This window comes from Bubalus kerabau, chromosome 14 (genome assembly GCF_029407905.1).
Source record: "Bubalus kerabau isolate K-KA32 ecotype Philippines breed swamp buffalo chromosome 14, PCC_UOA_SB_1v2, whole genome shotgun sequence".
NCBI lineage: Eukaryota > Metazoa > Chordata > Mammalia > Artiodactyla > Bovidae > Bubalus > Bubalus kerabau.
Window position 1 is genome coordinate 75,633,555 of NC_073637.1, and position 25,909 is coordinate 75,659,463.

Genomic DNA, 25,909 nt, shown 5'->3' on the forward strand with positions numbered 1-25,909 from the left:
CCCAGAGTTCACTGAGACTCACGTCCATCGAGTCAGTGATGCCATCCAGCCATCTCATCGTCTGTCGTCCCCTTCTCCTCCTGCCCCCAATCCCTCCCAGCATCAGGGTCTTTTCAAATGAGCCAACTCTTCACATGAGGTGGCCAAAGTACTAGAGTTTCAGCTTTAGCATCAGTCCTTCCAAAGAAATCCCAGGGCTGATCTTCAGAATGGACCAGTTGGATCTCCTTGCAGTCCAAGGGACTCTCAAGCGTCTTCTCCAACACCACAGTTCAAAAGCATCAATTCTTCGGTGCTCAGCCTTCTTCACAGTCCAACTCTCACATCCATACATGACCACAGGAAAAACCATAGCCTTGACTAGACGGACCTTTGTTGGCAAAGTAATGTCTCTGCTTTTGAATATGCTATCTAGGTTGGTCATAACTTTCCTTCCAAGGAGTAAGCGTCTTTTAATTTCATGGCTGCAGTCACCATCTGCAGTGATTTTGGAGCCCCAAAAAATAAAGTCTGACACTGTTTCCACTGTTTCCCCATCTATTTCCCATGAAGTGATGGGACTGGATGCCATGATCTTAGTTTTCTGAATGTTGAGCTTTAAGCCAACTTTTTGACTCTCCACTTTCACTTTCATCAAGAGGCTTTTTAGCTCCTCTTCACTTTCTGCCATGAGGGTGGTGTCATCTGCATATCAGAGGTTATTGATATTTCTCCCAGAAATCTTGATTCCAGCTTGTGTTTCTTCCAGTCCAGCGTTTCTCATGATGTGCTCTGCATATAAGTTAAATAAACAGGGTGACAATATACAGCCTTGACATACTCCCTTTCCTATTTGGAACCAGTCTGTTGTTCCATGTCCAGTTCTAACTGTTGCTTCCTGACCTGCATACAAATTTCTCAAGAGGCAGGTCAGGTGGTCTGGTATTCCCATCTCTTTCAGAATTGTCCACAGTTTCTTGTGATCCACACAGTCAAAGGCTTTGGCATAGTCAATAAAGCAGAAATATATGTTTTCTGGAACTCTCTTGCTTTTTCCATGATCCAGCGGATGTTGGCAATTTGATCTCTGGTTCCTCTGCCTTTTCTAAAAGTAGCTTGAACATCAGGAAGTTCACGGTTCACATATTGCTGAAGCCTGGCTTGGAGAATTTTAATCATTATATATATATATATATATATATATATATATATATATATATATATATAATCATGACTGATTTTCATTGTTGTATAGCAGAAACCAACACAATGTTGTAAAGCAATTTTCCTCCAAGTAAAAAATAAATTAAAAAAATAAAATTTAGTAATTTAGTGGAACATAATTGAAACATGACTTCCAAGAGGGACCAACCAGCTGGTGCTGATGTCTCTGAGCTCTGGAGAAAGATTTTATATACCTGGGGAACGTGCTGCGAGTCCCTTCTTTTTTCTTTAACCTTGCAGTTTCTGTTTTATTACCTCCTATTAACAGAATATAACCTGAAGACAACTGGCAAAGAAAAAATGTGGTTTGCAGAGTTTTAGTTCCAGTATGACAAAGTGTAGAATGTGAATTTGCAGCTGAGAGTTGATAACCTAATAGCTAGCTCATTTACCTTGCAAACTGGCTTCAGCCAGATGGATCCTTCTGAGAGAATAATGGTTCTAGAAGAACCAAGGAGTCTCTTGGAATAATCTTATTCCTTTGGTTTCAGAGAGGGTAGGAACAGAAGGTGGTCTTCCCTTTCTTTGTGTTGAGCTGGACTGGAGACATTTTATACAGAAAGTACATATTCCATAGCACCTGGGTGCACCCTGTCCCTATCTTTACTCTTTACAAAGATCCTATGGAGGAGATAAAGCCAGAGTTTTACTTACTGGCTGGTTCTTTATACTTTTCTTGCTCATCTTATAATCATAGTGTTATAAAATATCTCTTAGTTTAATCTGATGTTACTTTTCAATTCTGATACAATATCTTTGTCAAGAGCCTGAATGACTGCATATAAAGAGTATATTAGTGAAGTAAGTGAATTAAACTGGACAATATTGTCATTGCAGAGATTTATAAAGGGATAACTGAGGTAATAAAGACCAGAGTTCTACAGCAAAACATTTTCAACCTTTAAAATGCTGTATCTGGGTACATCTGGTAAAAAATGAAGTAGGGATTATTTTACCAGAATGACTTAGCTGGAAAGAGGGACTCTTTTGGCATGAAATAGATACATTTCAGGTCATTGTTTATGATGGGAAAGTGTAATTTGATCACTTTGGGTTTACAGAATAATAATGGCTCTTTTTGAGTGCTTTAAGGAAGACCATTTTGTGTGCCTTGTGGTCTATATTGTTTTATCGAATCTGTTTTTCTATGAAATTTTTATCATGAACTAATTGTTTATTCATATCATATTCTAATCTTCATTTTCCCTGAGTATTCTTTCTTATCCCCAAATCCCCTTTAACTAGTCCTTACGTCTTTTCCATATGTTAAATCATTATTCATTAAGAGAGGTAGCTTTCATCATGGAGAGACCTCTAGGCAAGAGTCAGCTCTTGGTTTTGCTGAAGTGCTGTATAAAAGTCTATCCAAAAGGTAGAATTTTAGGGCTTCAGTTTTATCTTCCATAAAATTAATAAATTAGGCTATGTATTAGACTAAGATTGCATAAATTTCTAACATTGTATAATTCTGGAACTTTGTAGGGGGTGGTTTCAGGTTTGAAGACTACTGCTCTAATAAATACTGTTCATATGGAGGAAAAAGATTTTTCACGTAGACAACCTCCATAGAAAAAATGATCATTGTTTAAATAACAAGTAAGACTCTTCCAAAATGAAGAACTTTTGTGTCTCTTAATATCCAACGATCCCACATTCTGAAATTGCCATGGACTTTTTATCCAGGGCAGACATTTAAAATAGATATAATAGTGGTGATTTGTTGGCTGCTTTAAAGTGAAAGGAAATAAAATGAACAATCTAAGTTGCTGATTACTGCAGTTTTACAGACTGTGACACAAATTTCTAGAATTACAAGTCCTTTTCAAGAGGAGTTGTAGTTGTAGGTGAAGGTTTCCTTAAGATAAAAGTACAAGATATATCTCTAAATCAGTTTAGGGCTGAAATAATGGACAGAAAATTGAATCGGTAGGCCTGAAAGTTCTGTTTAGTGGAGCAATTAGGCTGAAATGTATCTGTCATTCTATTGATCTCTTGGATTGATTGTACTTATCTGGTGGACCAGGCCAGTGTCTCCTAATCCCCTCCCTGTCTCTGCATGTTTTGGAGAGGTTAGTCTACATATAGGAGAAAGCCTTTTTCACAGTCAAGCTGTGCTCTGGTGCTAGGATCCCAGCTCCTCTTTAAGGAGAGTGGTGGTAATGTATTTAGTGTCACTTTCCCAAGAGAAATAGATGAGTCCATTAAATTTCAATGATTCACTTATTCACCCACCATTCATTCCATAAATGTGTAGTGAGCATCTGCCATAGACCAGGCACTATGACAAGCACTGAATCTGACCTGAGCAAGTCAGATATGGCCCTGGCCTCGTGGAGGCTTTAGTCTCTCCCATAAGTCTCATTAGACTTCTCATCCTCACTCATTCTTTACACACTCCTTCAATTTCCCAAACCTCCAGAAGGTTTGAGCATATTTTTGTCATTGAAAGTTTTTCTTTTTTTACAGGGTAAAAATTATGTAGTGCAAATCTTAAAGGAAAAGTTCACAGGATTTTGTTGGTTCTGATAGACTTCAAATGCTTCAGAAGATCAACCATTGAAATCTTTAGGAGATTCCATTGAGCAAAACTTGCCTGTTGAAATGGATGGATTTTACCATCCTTATTTGTGGCTTTCATATGTGGCCTTTCCCCCTCATCCTCAAGGCAAAAGAAGAAGCTTTTATTAATAATGGTATTGCTAATATTATTAAAACAATATTTATTGTTGCATACCAGGCAGTGTGTCTTGAATTTCTAGTAAGGTGTGTATTCTATTTGCCAGGACAATGCTTTCTTTATTGAGTTCTGATAAAGTAATCTGCAAATTGCAAGGGCTCAAATGTACTGCTAACACATTGATCCTTTAACCCATTTTTTTCTTCTTCATTAATACATTACAGGTCACTGTGTATCAGCCTTAAATTCTTCCAAGGATTTAAAACTATTTTTATAATTTAGATACCTATAGCTTCTTTTTAAGTTCAGTGTTTGGCAGAATTCTGGTATAAGCCTCCCAGAGATGTGTGCATATTATCATTTCCAATGTGGCCTCTTTCAGAGCCTTGGCTGCTGCAGAAATTTGGCTTATTATGAATATTTGAATGAATATCACTTGTTGCTAATCCTTTTTAAGTCTAAAAATATCTCCATGATGTACCCCAAGCATGCCAGGTGGTAATATGTAGTATTTTGAACATACCATAATGTGCTGTTCTCTAACTCAGTTCTATCAGCTCAAAGTATCACAGAGTTCAGAATCTAATCCAGTGGATAGAAAAATCTCTATTTCAAAAATATCTCCTTTCATGATTAGCTACAGTGATTGTATTTTATAGTGTCACAGAAGCCTCTGAACATATCAGTTCTCTTTACCGGGGATTCGATCATGTATTGAGGTGTAGCCTTTTCTAGATGGCCTGTGACAAGACCTTGCCTTGAAAGGGCCTCCTATGCCTGCAGTTAAGATAGCCACACAGTGAGGTTAGGCAAGTCCCCTTTAGAAATTCCATCCTGGTATAGTATATTTAATTTCCTTTCCTCTGACTTTTGTAACAAATAATACTTCTGGTTGAGGAACACAATTCTGAAGTTGGGCTTCTACCCTCTACCCAATCACCCAATCAGTCAACTTAAGGACTCTCAGAAAACAGTGTGTCTGTGTGTGTGCGTGTATGTTTGTGTGTGTGTGCTTGTGTATCTTTGTATTCTGGGAATTTTCAAACACACACAAAATAGTAAGAACAAAATATCTTCTGTGTCTTTATATTCATAAATATCATCATTTTGCTGCTTTTATTTCATCTACTAAACCACTTTTTTCTTGCAGCATTTCTACTAAATCCCAGGTAACATATTTTTACCCATAAATACTTTGAAGCATTACCTAGAATTTTAATGTTAGGTGAAAGTTTGAGGCAAAAATTGTTGAATTTACTTCATTCTTGTTTTCGTCTGAAACTAGCGTAGTTCCATTAAATTAGAACATGTTCCTTGTTGATAAGTTTAGTTTTCCTAAGTTCATTTTTAGCTCTTCTTGTCATACTCAGCAGTTATTACACTGGTTCTAGTATAAACAGAGCTCAGCAACTACACAATTTATGCATATATATAAGTGATTTAGAAACTCTGTCCTCATTGACTATTTCTGTTTCATAGGAGTCAGATCATTAGTGTAAGATTTTTTACTTTAGACATAAATCATCACTTTCCTATTATAAACTCTAGGCATTTGCACATGGGAATGGAGTGGATGGTTTGAGAATAGGCTAATAAAAGATGTGAACCCAGGTAAGTGTGATTTGGATTTTAGGAGTTAGGAATTATTCTACTTTACGATATAGTTCTATGTGTGTTTCTGTTCTGAAACTATATAATGTTGGCCAGCTTTAAAAACATAAAGAACCGGAGATATGTATTAATAGTTTCCTGCTTTACTTCTATTGCTCATATGCTCAAATCAGTCGTAATAGCTCTGAGACTCTGATTCGGTGGCTACTGTCTTTTCAGCGGAACTCCCGCCTCCATATACAGCCATTGTCAGCCCAGATGCCAGCGGAATCCCAGTCATAAACTGCCGTGTGTGCCAGTCTCTCATCAATTTGGATGGCAAGCTTCACCAGCATGTGGTTAAGTGCACAGTTTGCAATGAAGCTACGGTAAGTGGGGATTTTCGTTAATAAAGCCCAAATTATTATTTAAAACCTTCTCCCTAAAAAAGTGTGTCAATAATGTTATTTAAAAGTAGATGTGGGCTGGATCCAGAAATGGCCTTTTTTTTTTTTTTTCACGTTTCTGTCTTCTCTCTGGCTGTTTCTCTTTTATCATACAAGGATGCCTCCAGTGTTTAAAGCTAACTCCATTATGAAAATTTCATGAGGAATTATTTAAGTGTAATGCCATTTGGCTCTTTATTTTCAAAAATGAGGCTGAATGTGAACAATCGTTTATAATTATCTTCAGTGTTATCCACATCGCAACTGAATCTATTCTGGTTTTTACGGAAATGAAATATACTGAAGTTCCCTATAAATGTGGACTTTGTACTTCTTATGTGGAAAATTATTTAAACTTGTTTACACCTGTAGGATATATAGTTTTTCTGGGACTTTGTGAGTTTGTTACTGACATTTGTGTTGAAGTGCTTATTAACATCTTGTATATTATTCCATTTTTCATATTAAATTTAGTGAAATATTTTTAAAAATTGAAGGGCATTTTTTTTCCTGAACTTTGGGAAGAGCAACTAAATTTTAAGTAAGATTTTTAAGATTTTAAGTAATAAACTGGTCAAGTGTATACTGGTTAAATTAAATATATTTCTGCTTTCATGGTTAGGCTTTAGTTTTAAATTTTCAATCTCAAAATTTGAAATTAATTAATAATTTTATTTTTGGCATTTGCATTTTTTTCTCCTTAGAAAAAGTCTTTAAAAAGTCAATCAATGATTATTGTGTCTCTAAGAACCATAAAAGATGAATATGGGGGACTTTATATGTTTTATGGAAAAGTCATAAGATAAAACCTTCAGTCATGAAGCAATATATTTCATTTTTATAAGGGATATCATTTAGGGAACTTTATTTTATAAATAAATCATACCTACTAAACTAGCTATTTTCTTTTTCAGTTGAACACTTAAATGTACGTACATGCTAAGTCACTTCATTTGTGCTTCACTCTTTCCAGAGGAGCCTCTGGACTGTTGCCTGCCAGGCTCCTCTGTCCATGGGATTCTCCAGGCACGAGTACTGGAGTGGGTTGCCATGCCCTGCTCCAGGGTTTCTCCCCAACCCAGGGTTTGAACCCCCATCTCTTACCTCTCCTGTATTGGCAGGCAGGTTCTTTATCACTAGTGCTACCTGGGAAGCCTGAGAGCATTCCTTAAAGTGTTGGGTTCTCTTTTTCCACCTTATTTTCCTCCCTTGTAATACTACTAATTCCATACAAGACAATCTAATTAAACATAATTCATTTTCTCTAGCATATTCACAATTATTTACGTTTCTTTATTAGGGGTAGTAATCATGTAAAGTGTTAGTTGCTCAGTCGTGTCCAGCTCTTTGCCACCTGAAGGACTATAGCCCACCAGGCTCTTCTGTCCACAAAATACTCCAGGCAAGAATATTGGGAGTGGGCTGCTATTCCCTTCTCCAGGGGATCTTCCCAACCCAAGGATCAAACCCAGGTCTACCTGCATTGCGGGCAGATCCTTTACCATCTTAATGGGAGAAAGCAAAGAGGAATTAAAGAACCTCTTGATGAAAATGAAAGGGGAGTGTGAGAAAGATGGCTTAAAACTCACCATTCAAAAAACTAAGATCATGGCATCTGGTCCCATCACTTCATGGCAAATAGATGGGGGGAAATGGAAACAGTGACAGACTTGATTTTCTTGGGCTCCAAAGTGACATCAGATGGTGACTGCAGCCATGAAATTAAGACACTTGCTCCTTGGAAGAAAAACTATGAGAAACCTAGACAGCATATTTTAAAAAGCAGACACATCACTTTGCCTACAAAGGTCCCTCTAGTCAAAGCTATGGTTTTTCCAGTATCCATGTAAGGAGGTGAGAGTTGGACCATAAAGAAGTCTGAGCAACAAAGAATTGGTGCTTTTGAACTGTGGTGCTGGAGAAGACTCTTGAGAGTCCCTTGGACAGCAAGGGGATCAAACCAGTCAATCCTAAAGGAAATCAGCTCTGAATTTTCATTGGAAGGACTGATGCTAAAGCCTAAACTCCAATACTTTGGCCACCTGATGCTAAGAGCTGACTCACTGGGAAAGACCCTGATGCTGGGAAAGATTGAAGGTAGGAGGAGAAGGGGATGACAGAGGAGGAGATGGTTGGATGGCATCATTGACTTGATGGACGTGAATTTGAGCAAACTCTGGGAGATAGTAAAAGACAGGGAAGCCTGGCGTGCTGCAGTCCAAGTGGTCACAGTCAGTCAGACATATCTGAGTGACTGAACAACAACCAATCATATAAAAATTCCAGCCCAGTTTTCTTTATGTCCAGAAGTAGCTTATTATAGCCAAATTTTATTGATCCTATATGAACTCATCACTTCAGAGAACCAGATTTAGACTGTTGGTTAAATCCACAGTGACACATCTATCAGGGGAATCACTATCTCTGGCAGCTGTAGCCTTATAAAATCTATTTCTTAAAATATGAAGCTTGAAAGTCGAAATTGCTTCTTGATCCATGGACTGCAGAATGGATGTTGTGTTAGCAAGCATGAAAAACAACTTAATTTTATTGTACATCTCCATAAGAGCTCTTGGGTGACCAGGTGCATTATCAATAGGAGGTAGTATTTTGAAAGGAATTTTTTTTTCAGCTGTAGGTTTCAACAGTGGACTTAAAATGTTCAATAAACCATTCTGTAAATAGATGTGCTGTCGTCCAGACTTTGTTCTAGTGGCAGTGCGGTTTTAGCATAATTCTTTAAGGGCCCTGGGATTTTCAGAACGGTAAATGACCATTGGTTTCGACTTAGTCACCAGCTGCATTAGCCCCTAACAAGAGAGTCAGCCTGTCCTTTGAAGATTTGAAATCAGGCACTATTTTCTCCTTTTTGTCTATGAAGATCCTGCTGCTGCTTCTGCTGCTAAGTCGCTTCAGTCGTGTCCGACTCTGTGCGACCCCACAGACGGCAGCCCATCAGGCTTCCCCGTCCCTGGGATTCTCCAGGCAAGAACACTGGAGTGGGTTGCCATTTCCTTCTCCAATGCATGAAAGTGAAAAGTGAAAGTGAAGATCCTAGATGACATGTTTTTACTATATAGGGAAGTAGAAAATATGTTGAAACTATGTTGCTTAGTGTAGCCACTTTCATTAATTAGCTTAGCTAGATCTTCTGATGGAGAAGGCAATGGCAACCCACTCCAGTACTCTTGCCTGGAAAATCCCATGGATGGAGGAACCTGGTGCGCTGCAGTCCATGGGGTCGCGAAGAGTCGGACATGACTTAGCGACTTCACTTTCACTTTTCACTTTCATGCATTGGAGAAGGAAATGGCAACCCACTCCAGTGTTCTTGCCTGGAGAATCCCAGGGACGGGAGCCTGGTGGGCTGCCATCTATGGGGTCGCACAGTCGGACATGACTGAAGTGACTTAGCAGCAGATCTTCTGAATAGCTTGCTGCAGTTTCTACATCAGAACTTGTTACTTTACCTTGCAATTTTTTTTTTTACTGAAGTATGATTTACAATGTTGTATTAGTTTGAAAGTGAAACTGAAAGTCTCTCAGTTGTGTCCGACTCTTTGCGACCCCATGGACTGTACAGTCCATGGAATTCTCCAGGCCACAATACTGGAGTGGGTAGCCTTTCCCTTCTCCAGGGGATCTTACAAACCTAGGGGTCAAACCCAGGTCTCCCTAATGGCAGGCGGACTCTTTACCAGCTGAGCCACCAGAGAAGCCCAAAAATACTGGAGTCGGGAGCCTATCCCTTCTCCAGTGGATCTTCCTGACCCAGGTATCAAACCAGGGTCTCCTGCATTGCAGGGGCATTCTTTACCAGCTGAGACAGTTTGAAGTGTATAGCAAAGTGATTCTCATATATATATATATATATATATATATATATATACACAAATTTTCATCTTCATTTACTTTATAGGTTATTATAAAATATTGAGTGTATTCTCTGTGCTATACAGTTGGTACTTATTGGTTATCTGTTTTATATATGGTATGTGTGTATATTTAATCCAAAACTCCTAATTTATCCTTCATTCCTCCACCTTTTCCACTTTGATGACCATCAGTTTGTTTTCTACGTCTATGGGTCTATTTATATTTTGCATATAACTTCATTTGTATCATTTTTTTCAGACTCCATGTACAAACAATAATGTATGATATGAGCCTTTTTTTTTTTTGCCTGACATTTCACTTAGTATGATAATGTCTAGGGCCATCCATGTGGCTGCATATGGCATTATTTATTCTTTTTATGGCTGGGTAACATTCCATTGTCAGTCAGTCAGTTGCTCAGTCATGTCCCACCAGGCTCCTCTGTCCATGGAATTCTCTAGGCAAGAATACTGGAGTGGGCTGCCATTGCCTTCTCCAGGGGATCTTCCCAACCCATGGAGAACCCCTGGTTCAATCCAGGATAGAACCCGAATCTCCTGCATTGCAGGGAGATTGTTTACTGTCTGAGCCACCAGGGAAGCTCTGTCAACATGTTTACTTAGTGGTAAATATGAATTTAGAGAAATTAATGCAACTTCTGGTTCTTGATACTTTATATTCTATAGCAATATATTCTGGATATTTTATATTGTCAGATTCTATTATAATATAGTTTAATAAATTACAGTTGACTTATTGCTGACTTATACATATTTCTACCAAGGTTATTTACTTAAAATTTTTAAATCTTAAAAAAAATACATGTTGTAGACTTATAGAAAGCTAGAAAAATAATAGTACATAGTATGGAGAATTCCCATAGGGTAGGCTCTTTACCCACATTCTGTAAATATTGATATTTTACAAAGTAGCTTTCTGTCTCCAAATAAATAAATAATTTTTAAAGAACCTTTTAAGGTAATTGTGGACATGGTGCACTTCAAGCCCTAAATATTTTAATGTGAATATCCTTAAAAAAATAAAAAGAGCATTCACGTATATAATTATAGTAAATTATAAAATCAGAAATTAACATTGATATAGTACTGTTATCTAATCTTTTGACTTAATTCATGATTTTTTAAATATTTATTTTTATTTATTTATTTGGCTGTGCTGGGTCTTAGTTGTAGCACACAGGACCTTTAGTTGTGCACATGGGATCTAGCTCCCTGGCCAGTTATCAAATCCCAGCTCTGTGCAGAGTCTTAGCCGTTGGACCACTGGGAGTGTCCTGAGTTAATTCATGTTTGCCCAATTGTTTCAGTGAAAAAAGAAAATCAGATCCAGAAGTCAATTAAAAAATATTTTTAAAATTTAAATACATTTAATATGTTATATAATATATAAATATAAGTATAAATATATTTAATATTATTAAAATTATAAAAATATATAGAAATTATATGTTGCATTTGGTTATCATGTTTCTTTAATCTTCCTTAATCTGAAATTTAGTCTTTGTCTTCTATTGCCTTGAAAATTTTGAAGAGTACAGGTAAGATATTCTGTAGAATGTTCCTTGTTAGGGTTTGTCTGGTGCTCTCTCATGATTAGATTCAGCTTATACATCTTTGGGAAGTATGCCACAGGAGTGGTGTTCTGTTCCTCTCTCTGCACCATAGCTTATTTACTTTAACAAGCTTACATCCTTCTAATGAAAGGAGTGTTTTCTTTAGTGTTACTTAGTCTAGCTTTTAAATTTACTGTGAAGAAATACTTGCATTAAGAGCTATAATAAGTTTCAAATTTGTGATAAGCTCCTCTTTCCCTACTATTCTTCTTGAGCTTGCTTTCCTCGGACATGTGCAAAAACCCTTGGCCAGGCAGATAGATGATCCTGTCTTGTGAACTTCAAATGGAAAACAATTCCAGGCCAATACAAACTAATTTTGAAACATGCCCTTCATAATTCAATCTCTGCAGTCCCCCAAATTTTATAGAGTGTTTCCAAATACTTGAGCTGTTTAAAATCACTTATGATTCATTGCTAATTATTAGAGAAATACACATCAAAACTACAATTTGGTACCACTTCACACCTGTCAGAATGGCCATTATTAAAAAGACTACAAATAATAATTGCTGGAGAGGGTGTGGAGAAAAAGGGACCCTCATGCACTGTTTGGAGAAGGCAATGGCCACCCACTCCAGTACTCTTGCCTGGAAAATCCCATGGACAGAGGAGCCTGGTAGGCTGCAGTCCATGGGGTTGCAAAGAGTCAGACACGACTGAGCAATTTCATTTTCACTTTTCACTTTCATGCATTGGAGAAGGTAATGGCAACCCACTCCGGTGTTCTTGCCTGGATAATCCCAGGGATGTCGGAACCTGGTGGGCTGCCGTCTATGGGGTCGCACAGAGTCGGACACGACTGAAGTGACTTAGCAGCAGCAGCATGCACTGTTAGTGGGAATGGAAACCAGTGCAGCCACTATGGAAAAGAGTGTGGGAGGTTCATCAAAAAAACTAAAATCAGAGTTGCCATATGATCAAGCAGTTCTACTCTTGGGCATATATCTAGTCATATATCTAAACTGGAAAGGTAGAATAGCAGCACTGTTTACTATAGCCAAGACATGGAAACAGTCTAAATGTCCACTGATGGACGGATGGATACAGAAGAGGTGAGATATACATATGTCTAGACCTAGAGATTACCATACTAAGGGAAGTAAGTCAGAAAGACAAAGGCAAACACCATCTGATGCCATTTACATGTGGCGAGTCTGAGACATGATACAAATGAAACTACCTACAAAGCAGAAACAGACTCACAGACATGGAGGACAGACTTGCGCTTGTCAAAGGGCAGGGGGTTGGAAGGGAAGGACTGGGAGGTTGGGACTAGCAGATGCGAACTCTTAGATCTAGCAGGGGTCCCCAGCGTCCCCAGCCCCCGGGCCACGGACTGGTGCTGGTCTGTGGCCTGTCAGGAACTGGGCCACGCTGCAGGAGGCGAGTGCGGCAGGGTGAGCAAAGCTCCCTCTATATTTGCAGCTGCTCCCCATCGCTCATGTTATTGCCTGAATTCCACCTCTTGTCAGATCAGCAACAGGATAATAAATGTAATACACCCGAAACATCCGGCACTGCACCCTCCCCCCAGTCTATGGAAAAATTGTCTTCCACAAAACGAGCACCTGGTACCAAAAAGGATGGGGACCGCTGATATGTATGATGGGTACACAAGGCACTACTGTATAGCACAAGGGACTACATTCACTACTCTGTCAGCAAACCATGATGGAATAGAATATGAAACATTCCATCAACAAACCATGATGGAAGAGAATATGAAACATTCATCAACAAACCATGATGGAAGAGAATATGAAACATTCATCAACAAACCATGATGGAAGAGAATATGAAAAAGAATATGTATGTGTATGACCAAGTCACTTTGCTGTACAGTGGAAGTTAACACAATGTTGCGAATCAACTATATTTCAATAAAATCAATCATTTATGATGTAATTTTCCTTAATTTATACTTTGGTAGCACTATGTGCTAGCACTTTTGGTAGCACCAAAAAGCTTAAGATTTTTAGGATTCATTTCCTCTTTATACACAAGCAAGCTTTGGCAATCTGTACTTCAGTTAATTCGCTTTGTTTGTATTTTCTTCTCTTATCTAGCCAATCAAAAATCCCCCAACAGGGAAGAAATACGTTAGATGCCCTTGTAATTGTCTCCTCATTTGTAAGGACACATCACGGCGAATAGGATGTCCAAGACCCAATTGGTAAGACATAAAGATTCATCTATTCATTCATTTGTTCATTTGACAAGTCCTTATTAAAGATTCATTATGTGGCAGGGTTTGTTCTAAACAGTCTTTATCTTCAAGGTAATTATAAGACCTTCAATATTTTTTCTTTGTTAAAGGAGTGATACTGCTTAGTTTGAAATTAATGGTTACAAGTATTCATAAACCAATATTCTTGAATGAACAATTCAAGTTATCTTGATGTTATATAAGTATTTAATGCACTGTAATAAATCAGTGACTCATTATATTTACCTAAAAATAACTGATTAGTTTATCTTTGAACATTTGACATATTTCATCTTAATTTGGAAGTGTTTTAGTAGTCATTGTGCACTTTGCCACATGTTAATACACTAGTCTTTGCTAAGTATGAGTGAGTGAGTGAGTGAAGTTGCTCAGTCGTGTCCGACTCTTTGCTACCCCATGGACTGTAGCCCACCAGGCTCCTCTGTCCATGGGATTTTCCAGGCAATGATACTGGAGTGGGTTGCCATTTCCTTCTCCAGGAGATCTTCCCAACCCAGGGATTGAACCCAGGTCTCCCGCATTGTAGGCAGATGCTTTACCATCTGAGTCACCAGGGAAGTCCTTGCTAAGTATAATCTACTTAAATAAATTCTATAGTTATTTGCCCCTGCCAAATGCCATATGGAGTGCCCAAACAGGAGTATATCAAAACCTTAACTGTATTTTTTCCCTGTGATTTCTGTCATTTTTAATGTTAGTCAGTTGAAACCCTATCTAATGGTAACTGGGAAAACAGAAAGGAAAGGAGCCTACCATTTTCTTTTCTGTCCAACTCTTATTAAATACATACTAAGGAGTACTGGCCTACCCAGAAAAATTTGGTTTGACTCAGCACTTTGGTATCTTCATGGCACACATATAAATGTTAATTTAGAATATTTTAACTTCTTTAGTCTTTTATCAAACTCAAGTTGTCTTCCTAGATAGGATAAGATAAGGTAAGATGAGGAATGATAAGATTTGAAATTATATGGAGCAGTTAAATGGTTCCTAAGGGCTTCCCTGGTGGTTCAGAGGTTAAAGTGTCTGCCTGCAATGTGGGAGACCCAGGTTCGATCCCTGGGTCGGGAAGATCCCCTGGAGAAGAAAATGGCAACCCACTCCAGTACTCTTGCCTGAAGAATCCCATGGAGGGAGGAGCCTGGTAGGCTACAGTCCATGGAGTCGCAAAGACTCGGACTCAACTGAGTGACTTCACTATATTCACTCACTAAGGTGATTTGATTAGGTCCAATTCCATTTTATTTTGTTACTTTTAAAATATTGACTATTGCTATTTTCTATGATTTTGGCCCTAAAAGCTGAAACTTAATTCACTTAATTTATAAAGCAAGAGTATCTTATTTTCAATGCTGTATCACATGTTTGGGCCCTATATTATAGGTTTTGCCCTCTCTCCATTTGTGGGATAATGAGGTTTTCCCTTTCTCTTTCCACAGTAGACGCATAATTAACCTTGGCCCAGTAATGCTTATTTCTGAAGAGCAGCCCGCTCAACCTGCGTTGCCCGTGCAACCAGAAGGTACAAGGGTCGTGTGTGGGCACTGTGGAAACACATTCCTGGTATGTAACAAGACATCTGTCAGAGACATCAATCTGTTCAATGTAGGTCATGATCACACAGATTTGACCACTGCTTGTAGTCTTATAGTTTGGTCCAAGTGCAAATTGACCAAAGGATTAAAATAAACCCTTTTTTTAAAGAAAGATAGTTAATCAGAACTGCAGTTAGTAATATACTGCATTATTTGTAAATTACATATAAGGTGCATCCTCTGACTCATTCATTTGCAAAAAGGGCTCTCTGGATAGGCTAATAATAAACAAGCACCTTGTCCTCTAGGCAGAGCAACTTGGGTATCTTGGTTTAGTGAGCAATTGAATCTACCTCCTACCCTCACCTCCTTAGTAGAGCACAAAACGTACAGCCTCATGCAATGGCCTTGCTTGATTCTAGATTCAAGAAATATTCTTATTACAATTTATCAAAATTTTTCTGATTTTTAAATATGAAACTTGGAGTTAAGGGAATAAACTCAGTTCATTTCAGTTCAGTCTCTGAGTCCAACTATTTGCAACCCCATGGACTGCAGCATGCCAGGCTTCCCTGTCCATCACCAACAACCAGAGCTTTCTCAAACTCATGTACATTGAGTCAGTGATGCCATCTAACCATCTCATCCTCTGTCATCCCCTTCTCCTCCTGCCTTCAATCTTTCCCAGAATCAGGGTCTTTTCAAATGAGTCAGTTCTTCACATTGGGTGGCCAAAGTATTGGAGTTTCAGCTTCAGCATCAGTCCCTCCAATGAGTATTCAGCACTGATTTCCTTTAGGATTGACTGGTTGGATCTCCTTGCAGTCCAAGGGACTCTCAAGAGTCTTCTCCAACACCACAGTTCCAAAGCATCAATTCTTCAGAACTCAGCCTTCTTTATGATCCAACTCTCACCTCCGTACATGACTACTGGAATAACCATAGCTTTGACTATACGGACCTTTATTGGTAAAGTAATGTCTCTGCTTTTTAATATGCTATTAAAGTTTCTTATAGCTTTTCTTCCAAGGAGCAAGTGTCTTTTAATTTCATGGCTGCACTTACCATCTTCAGTAATTTTGGAGCCTAAGCAAATAAAGTCTGTCCTGTTTCCATTGTTTCCAAATCTATTTGCCATGAAGTGACGGGACCAAATGCCATGATCTTTTTTTGAATGTTGAGTTTTAAGCCAGCTTTTTCACTCTCCTCTTTCACCTTCATCAAGAGGCTCTTTAGTTCCTCTTCACTTTCTGCCATAAGGGTGGTATCATCTGCATATATGAGGTTACTGATGTTTCTCCCAGAAATCTTGATTCCAGCTTATGCTTCATCCAGCCCAGCATTTCTCATGATGTACTCTGCATATAAGTTAAATAAGCAGAGTGACAATATACAGCCTTGATGTATTTCTTTCCCCATTTTAAACCAGTCCGTTGTTCCATGTCTGATTCTAACTATTGCTTCTTGCCTTGCATTCAGGTTTCATAGGAGGCAGGTAAGATGCTCTGGTATTCCCATCTCTTTAATAATTTTGCACAGTTTGTTGTGATCCACACAGTTAAAGACTTTAGTGTAGTCAATGAAACAGAAGTAGATGTTTTTCTGGAATTCTTTTGCTTTTTCTATGACCCAGTAGATGTTGGCAATTTGATCTCTGGTTCCTCTGCGTTTTCTAATTCCAGCTTGAACATCTGGAATTTCTTGGTACATGTACTGTTGAAGCCTGGCTTGCAGAATTTTGAGCATGACTTTACTAGCGTGTGAGATGAGTGCAATTGTGCAGTAGTTTGAGCATTCTTTGGCATTGCCTTTCTTTGGGATTGGAATGAAAACTGATATCTTCCAGTCCTGTGGCCACTGCTGCGTTTTCCAAATTTGCTGGCGTATTGAGTGCAGCACTTTCACAGCATCATCTTTTAGGATTTGAAATAACTCAACTGGAATTCTATCACCTCCTCTAGCTTTGTTCATAGTGATGCTTCCTAAGGCCCACTTGACTTCACATTCCAGGATGTCTGGCTCTAGGTGAATGATCACATCATCGTGATTATCTGGGTCGTGAAGATCTTTTTTGTACAGTTCTTCTGTGTATTCTTGCCACCTTTTCTAAATATCTCTGCTTCTGTTAGGTCCATACCATTTCTGTCCTTTATCGAGCCCATCTTTGCATGAAATGTTCCCTTGGTATCTCTAATTTTCTTGAAGAGATCTCTAGTGTTTCCCATTCTATTGTTTTCCTCTATTTCTTTGCACTGATCCCTGAGGAAGGCTTTCTTATCTCTCCTTGCTATACTTTGGAACTCTGCATTCAAATGGGTATATCTTTCCCTTTCTCCTTTGCTTTTGCTTCTCTTCTTTTCTCAGCTACTTATAAGGCCTCCTCAGACAGCCATTTTGCTTTTTTGCATTTCTTTCTCTTGGGGATGGTTTTGATCACCACCTCCTATACAGTGTCCCAAACCTCCATCCATAGTTCTTCCTTGGATTATCCAAATCCTTGACATGGATAATCCTTATCAGTTCAGTTCAGTCGCTCAGTCGTGTCTGACTCTTTGCAACCCCATGAATTGCAGCATGCCAGGCCTCCCTGTCCATCACCAACTCTGGGAGTTCACCCAGACTCACATCCATCGAGTCAGTGATGCTATCCAGCCATCTCATCCTCTGTCGTCTCCTTCTCCTCCTGCCCCCAATCCCTCCCAGCATCAGAGTCTTTTCCAATGAGTCAACTCTTCGCATGAGGTGGCCAAAGTACTGGAGTTTCAGCTTCAGCATCATTCCTTCCAAAGAAATCCCAGGGCTGATCTCCTTCAGAATGGACTGGTTGGATCTCCTTGCAGTCCAAGGGACTCTCAAGAGTCTTCTCCAACACCACAGTTCAAAAGCATCAATTCTTCGGCGCTCAGCCTTCTTCACAGTCCAACTCTCACATCCATACCTGACCACAGGAAAAACCATAGCCTTGACTAGACGGACCTTTGTTGGCAAAGTAAGGTCTCTGCTTTTGAATATGCTATCTAGGTTGGTTGTAACTTTCCTTCCAAGAAGTAAGCGTCTTTTAATTTCATGGCTGCAGTCACCATCTGCAGTGATTTTGGAGCCTAAAAAAAGAAAGTCTGACACTGTTTCCACTGTTTCCCCATCCATTTCCCATGAAGTGATGGGACTGGATGCCATGATCTTCGTTTTCTGAATGTTGAGCTTTAAGCCAACTTTTTGACTCTCCACTTTCACTTTCATCAAGAGGCTTTTTAGTTCCTCTTCACTTTCTGCCATAAGGATGGTGTCATCTGCGTATCTGAGATTATTGATATTTCTCCCAGAAATCTTGATTCCAGCTTGTGTTTCTTCCAGTCCAGTGATTCTCATGATGTACTCTGCATGTAAGTTAAATAAGCAGGGTGACAATATACAGCCTTGATGTACTCCTTTTCCTATTTGGAACCAGTCTTTTGTTCCATGTCCAGTTCTAACTGTTGCTTCCTGACCTGCATACAGATTTCTCAAGAGGCAGATCAGGTGGTCTGGTATTCCCATCTCTTTCAGAATTTCCCACAGTTTATTGTGATCCACACAGTCAAAGGCTTTGGCATAGTCAATAAAGCAGAAATAGATGTTTTTCTGGAACTCTTGCTTTTTCCATGATCCAGCGGATGTTGGCAATTTGATCTCTGGTTCCTCTGCCTTTTCTATAACCAGCTTGAACATCAGGAAGTTCACGGTTCACATATTGCTGAAGCCTGGCTTGGAGAATTGTGAGCATTACTTTACTAGCATGTGAGATGAGTGCAATTGTGTGGTAGTTTGAGCATTCTTTGGCATTGCCTTTCTTTGGGATTGGAATGAAAACTGATATCTTCCAGTCCTGTGGCCACTGCTGCGTTTTCCAAATTTGCTGGCATATTGAGTGCAGCACTTTCACAGCATCATCTTTCAAGATTTTGAATAGCTCAACTGGAATTCCATCACCTCCACTAGCTCTGTTCATAGTGATGCTTTCTAAAGCCCACTTGACTTCACGTTCCAGGATGTCTGGCTGTAGGTCAGTGATCACACCATCGTGATTATCTGGGTCATGAAGATCTTTTTTGCACAGTTCTTCTGTGTATTCTTGCCACCTCTTCTTAATATCTTCTGCTTCTGTTAGGTCCCTACCATTTCTGTCCTTTATCGAGCCCATCTTTGCAAACCACATTATAAGTGAGCTGACTTCAGTTGTTCAAAAATAAATACTGAGTGTGTACCAGACACTGGGTTACATGCTTGGGAAACAGGAAAGTGCAGTCCCTGCCCTCATGGGATTTTCCAATAATAGCAGGAGAAATACAGTTAAAACAAGAATTATGTGCTGGAAAATCCCATGGACGGAGGAGCCTGGTGGGCTGCAGTCCATGGGGTCGCTAGGAGTCAGACACAACTGAGCAACTTCACTTTCACTTTTCACTTTCATGCTTTGGATAAGGACATGGCAACCCACTCCAGTGTTCTTGTCTGGAGAATCCCAGGGACGGTGGAGCCTGGTGGGCTTCCATCTATAGGGTCTCACAGAGTCAGACACGACTGAAGCAACTTAGCAGCATCAGCAGCACCAGCAGCATTTAGGCTGCAGCAGGGAAATACAGAATGTTCTTAGTGTATATATAGAAGCATCTAGGCTAGCTGAAGTGACATTATCCTAAGAGTAATGGAAAGCTAAAACAGAGATTTAGAATTAAAATGTATTTGTGAATGTTATGTGTATAATTTATTGCATATGGGCAAGTCTGAAGAAACATAAGATATTTAGGCTTTATTATTCAGAAGAATGATGACAGTGGTTATGAATAGCATAAAGAATTTGAGAGAGAATTGGTCAAACTGATATTAGGATAGATAAGGGAATGAGGAAAAAAATAAAATTAAAAACAGCTGTTACAAAGCTTTATATTTAATTTTTGGAATCATCTAGAATTCTAGAGAATGCTCTAAGTCAAGAGGTTAAATAGATGTTTGTGACATGACTTTATACATTTATGCGTAAAAAATTTGGGGTTTAAATATTTTCCCCTTGGAAGAAAATCACTAAGTTTTATGTAAGCCAGAAATGAACTTGTAACTTACTTAACATTCAGTGCAAGCACATGAATCTTATTAGCATAGTAATTATGATTTTAAAATTTTATGTCTTTGGCAGGAAAGGGTGTTTTGTATTAACACCCATGGTATTTAAAGATGATTTCAAAATTCCCAGAAAACAAAGTTTTTGGTGATTAAGAGAACACAGTACATACCTCTAGGGTGGCTATTACCTTTGAGAGTTTCAGACTAATGATGGATGCTGAGGGTTACAAAGAATAAACCCTCCATTCTCACTTGAGAACATCACCTCATCATTATTATTATGCCAATCCAAGTAATCTTAGATTCTCCGTATTAGTCTTTGTCCTTCAGACTTTTAACTAATAGGATAATTCATCTACTTATTCCATACCTTGTTTCAGCCTTGGTTTACAAGGCCCATAAGCAACTGAGACAAGTTACAAAGTCCAGTAGCTTTGAAAATTAAAACATGCAAAATCAAGAAGATGAAAAATAGGGCAGAAATATGATGAAGTCATATATAAGAATATAAGTATGCATAATATTCAGTCCTGTGCAGTTGTTAAAATTTGACTGAATTTTAGCATTGAGCCTTCTATGGTTAATAAAAAGAAGAAAACATGATCTATTACAAGATATTTGTGATGTTTTCTGAAAACTTCACAGCTTTTACTGGAATACTGAGACCTAAGACAAAATCATTCCCATGGGTTAAAATTATAATGGACTGTGTCCTCAATGATATTTTTCATTTATAACAAATAATACAATGTAATATAATATCACTGCCATAATGCTAAAATTATATTTACTAGAAATTCACACTATTCACAGTATTCATTTAACAGCCTGTCTGAAACCGTGGATAGTGTTGAGAAAAGCTAAATTTGTATTTTCCAAAGCATATTCATTAGAATGCTCATTTTACAGGATAATAATAAGTATTATGTGAGTAAAGAGTTATTTCCTACCCCAAGTGAGTAAAAGATTATAAGGAATTGCTAGGATAAAAAAATTAAGCAGAATTTTTATAGGTGTATTCTTTAGCACTTTTAGTATATAATGTGTTAAAATAATAATAATTAAATATTAATGTTAAACCATTAAATAATAATTACAATTAAATTAATTAAACTTAATTTCTTATAAATGATTAAATAATATTCAGATCCAAGAGGAAGCTTTATGTAGTATGTGTAAACATTTTAAGATGTCAAAACAGTTTTGAGGGGATTGTCTAACCAGACTAATGTTTTGGGGGACTTTGTTTAGAAAGTATTTTTCCAGAAGAATAAAAGTGTTACAGACTGGTTCTACATGAACATAAAGAGGTTTCTTAAGATAATTAAACAGCAGAGAGTTTAATTGCATCTATGTGGGGTAGGTGTTTTCCGTTACTGATGGAAGGCAGGTCCACGTGCTGGGTACGGTTGGCATTTCCCAGAAAATCTAACACAACCTATCATACATGCCTGAATCATAGATGATTGTTCAAACTTTGCCCTGAAGTGGACCAATATAGTACCTTCAGACAGTTTCGATTTTCTTCACTTGTTCATAGGATTCTATAGTTCGGTTGCTCAGCAGAGAGTAACAACAGTGAACACACTTTAAAGTAATGACGTGTGTGCGCTCAGTCGCTCAGTTGGCCTGACTCTTTGTGACCCCATGGACTGAAGCCTCCCAGGCGCCTCTGTCCATGGAGTTATCCAGGCCAGAATACTGGAATGGGTTGCCTTTTCCTGCTCCAGGGGGTCTTTCCAACCCAGAGATCAAATGACCCCAGTTGTCTGTTATACCCATTAGAAAATAAAATCTAGTAGGGTACTATCAGCTGACTAGTTTTTAGTAGTATAACTTTCTTATGTGCCTCCTATGATCAATTTAAAAATATACCTTGGTGAAACTAAGTTATCTATTATATATTATAGAATGGTTAGAAATAAGCCAAATATTGGAAGACCTCTACTAAAAACAGTTGGGTTTTAGAGAAGTTGCTTTTAACCTTTCTGATAGAAAATAATTTTTATAATAGCCAAAATGTGGAAACAATGCAAATGCCCACAATGGATGAATGGATAAAAAGGATGTGGGGCTTCCCAGGTGGCGTTAGTGGTAAAGAACTGGCCTGCCAGTGCAGGAGATGCAAGAGATGTGAGTTCGATCCCTGGGTCTGGAAGATCCCCTGGAGTAGGAAATGGCAAACCCTCCCCAGTATTCTTGCCTGGAAAATTCCATGGACAGAGGAGGCTGGTGGGCTACAGTCCCTGGGGCCACAGAGAGTTGGACATGACTGAGTGACTGAGCGCAAACAAAAATACACAATGGAATATTCTTCAGCCACAGGAAATGATTTGGAGAAGGGAATGGCAACCCACTCCAGTATCCTTGCCTGGAGAATCCCATGGACAGAGGAGCCTGGCAGGCTGTAGTCCATGGGATCACAAAGAGTCAGATACTACTGAGCGACTAACACTACTCCTACAAGGAATGAGGGTATTCTGCCATTTATGACAACACAGAGGACCTTGAGCACATTTGCTAAACAAGGTAAGTCAGACAGAAAGAGAAGTACTGCATGATATCCCTTAATTATAGAGTGGAAAAAAATTGAACCTGTAAAAACAGGAAAATGGTAGGTACCAGAAGATATCAGAACATGGGAGGTGGGGGATAAGACTCATGGTACAAACTTGTAACAATTAGTAAATAAGTCATGGAGATCTAAATAAAGCACAGCATAATGAATATTGTTGTTGTAGTTCGGGGCTCAGTTGTATCCAACTCTGCAACCCCATGGAGTGCAGCACACCAGGCTTCCCTGTCCTTCACTGTCTCCTGGAGTTTATAATGAATATAGACAGTAATATTGTATTATAATTATGTAATGTGATAAATGTCACTACAGTGACAACCATGTTACAATATATAAATGTATCAAAGTAGTAGACTGTACACCTTAAATTTACACAATGTTACCTATCAAATTTATCCAATTAAAAACAGGAAAAATTAGATATTTTTTTCTATTGACACTTCAAGTTTTGGCAATAAAATTTTAAGAGTGCAGAGGCTGCATTTTAGATAAGAGAACAGTGGTAAATCCTTTCAAAAGGACGGGTTATTTGCATTCATTCAAATAGATTATGACAAAGTTATTTCTAATAATACATGTTTTTCTAGTCTTAGTTTGCTACATTTAAAAGAATTCTTGTAGATAACAGCAAAACCAGATATGCTAAGTTGCTCCCTGTATGTTACTAATTGTACAACTGAGTCTTAGTTGTCAGTTGTAATCAAATTTATCATGCATCAGTTCAGTTCTGTTCAGTTCAGTCGCTCAGTCATGTCCGACTCTTTGCAACCCCATGAATTGCAGCACGCCAGGCCTCCTAGTCCATCACCAACTCCCGGAGTTCACCTAAACCCATGTCCATCAAGTCGGTGATGCCATCCAGCCATCTCATCCTCTGTCGTCCCCTTCTCCTCCTGCCCCCAGTCCCTCCCAGCATCAGAGTCTTTTCCAATGAGTCAACTCTTTGCATGAGGTGGCCAAAGTACTGGAGTTTCAGCTTTAGCATCATTCCTTCCAAAGAACACCCAGGACTGATCTCCTTTAGAATGGACTGGTTGGATCTCCTTGCAGTCCATGGGACCCTCAAGAGTCTTCTCCAACACCACAGTTCAAAAGCATCATGCATAATCTGTGCTGAAATGATAAAACCTGACTAAATAATCTCCTGTAGGTTGGTCATCTAAAAATTCTAGAATTTCTTTGCCAATGTATTAGCCTTCAAACTTGGATTTTGAGTTCAGTTCAGCCCCTCAGTCATGTGTGACTGTGACCCCAGGGACTGCAGCACACCAGGCCTCCCTTCCATCACCAATTCCCAGAGTTTACTCAAACTCATGTCCATCGAGTTGATGATGCCATCCAACCATCTTATCCTCTGTTATCCCTTTCTCCTCCCATCTTTAATCTTTCCCAGCATCAGGGTCTTTTCAAATGAGTCAGTTCTTTGGATCAGGTGGCCAAAGTATTGGAGTTTCGGCTTCAGCTTTCAGCTTTAAGGGGTTTCATAATTGCTTCCTCAGCCACTTTGCTTCTTTTAACAAAGAAAAACTTAAATTTGTTATTTATAAATAAAATTTGCAATGACATTACAAGTTCAACAAGGGTTTCCCTTGTGGCTCATCTGGTAAATAATCCGCCTGCAATGCGGGAGACCTGGGTTCGATCCCTGGGTTGGGAAAATCACCTGGAGAAGGGAAAGGCTACCCACTCCAGTATTCAGGCCTAGAGAATTTCTTGAACTATATAGTCCATGGAATTGCAAAGAGTCGGACATGACTGAGTGACTTTCACTTTCACTACAAGTTCAACAACTATCTTATAACTAATTACAAATACAGAAAAGTAATTAGTAAGATTTCTGTATTCTTCACTTCTTAATGTTCTATGCCAATTTCTGTAGAAATCTATGTAAGTCTCTGTTTAGTGCATTAATTTTAGCATTTTTACTATTAATAATAAGCTTTGAAATAAATTCATTACAAAATAAGTAGCAAAAGAAACAGTTAATGGTGCTTGAAAAAACTGTAGCCTTGGTTTAGCTTTCTCAAATATTGAAAAATAATCATTGTGAAAAGAGTGAACATTCATGTAAAGTTTCATTTCTAGTTTGTTTACCTTGGGTCTGTATATTCCTACTGTGATTGAGAGAGACTATTTCAAGGTTACATAACTTTCAGAAAGTTTGAAATTAAAATGAATAAGAAGAAGTCCAAACTCAGATTTGTCTTTTTAAAAGTTAATCATTAAAAAATTAAAAAGAAAAAAATCATGTATCAGATATTTTCTGAACATTATCTTCTATTGTGTGGAAAACATTTGAATATGCATGACTTATTGAAGCCCCACTATACCTAAAACTTGAGAGTTATGAAGAAAAAAGGAGTGACCCAGAATCATTAACAAAAATTAATATTAATGAAAGAAAGGTTATGTTGATGATAAAACTGTGTACTTGAAGGAATTCTATAAAGGAAGTGTACACTTTACAAGAAGATATATAGAAAAGCAAATGATGGGAGGCAAAAGCATTGCAGACAGATTCTTTACCAGATGAACCACAAGGGAAACCCTTGTTGAACTTGTACTTGCAAATGTTATTTATAAATAAGAAATTTAAGTTTTTCTTTGTTAAAAGAAGCAAAGTGGCTGAGGAAATACATTTTTTTGTGGCGAAGAGTTACTTTTTTTATTATTTTTTAATTGGAGGATAATTTCTTTACAATGCTGTGTTGTTTTCTACCATACAACAATGAAAATCACTCAGAACTATATGTATATCAGTTCAGTTCAGTTCAGTCGCTCAGTCATGTACGACTCTGCGACCCCATGGACTGCAGCACGCCAGGCCTCCCTGTCCATCACCAACTCCCGGGGTTTACTCAAACCCATGTCCATCGAGTCGGTGATGCCATCCAACCATCTCATCCTCTGTCGTCCCGTTTTTCTCCTGCCTTCACTCTTCCCAACATCAGGGTCTTTTCAAATGAGTCAGTTCTTCACATCAGGTGGCCACTAGTTCTACTTGTATCTTATTTGTTTTATTTATTTACCTTGTGGATTTTCTT

General features: G+C 38.4%; 1 protein-coding gene across 2 annotated transcripts in view; it reads left to right on the forward strand.

Annotated features, from left to right (window-relative positions):
- PIP4P2 (phosphatidylinositol-4,5-bisphosphate 4-phosphatase 2) overlaps window positions 1-25,909 on the forward strand; it is a 76,246-nt gene that overhangs the window by 31,490 nt on the left and 18,847 nt on the right. For both annotated transcript variants that reach the window (XM_055546700.1, XM_055546699.1), the window contains exons 2-4: window positions 5,711-5,859; window positions 13,495-13,601; window positions 15,095-15,218. In XM_055546700.1, coding sequence (XP_055402675.1) covers window positions 5,711-5,859; window positions 13,495-13,601; window positions 15,095-15,218 — 380 coding nt within the window. The remainder of the gene's footprint in view (window positions 1-5,710; window positions 5,860-13,494; window positions 13,602-15,094; window positions 15,219-25,909) is intronic.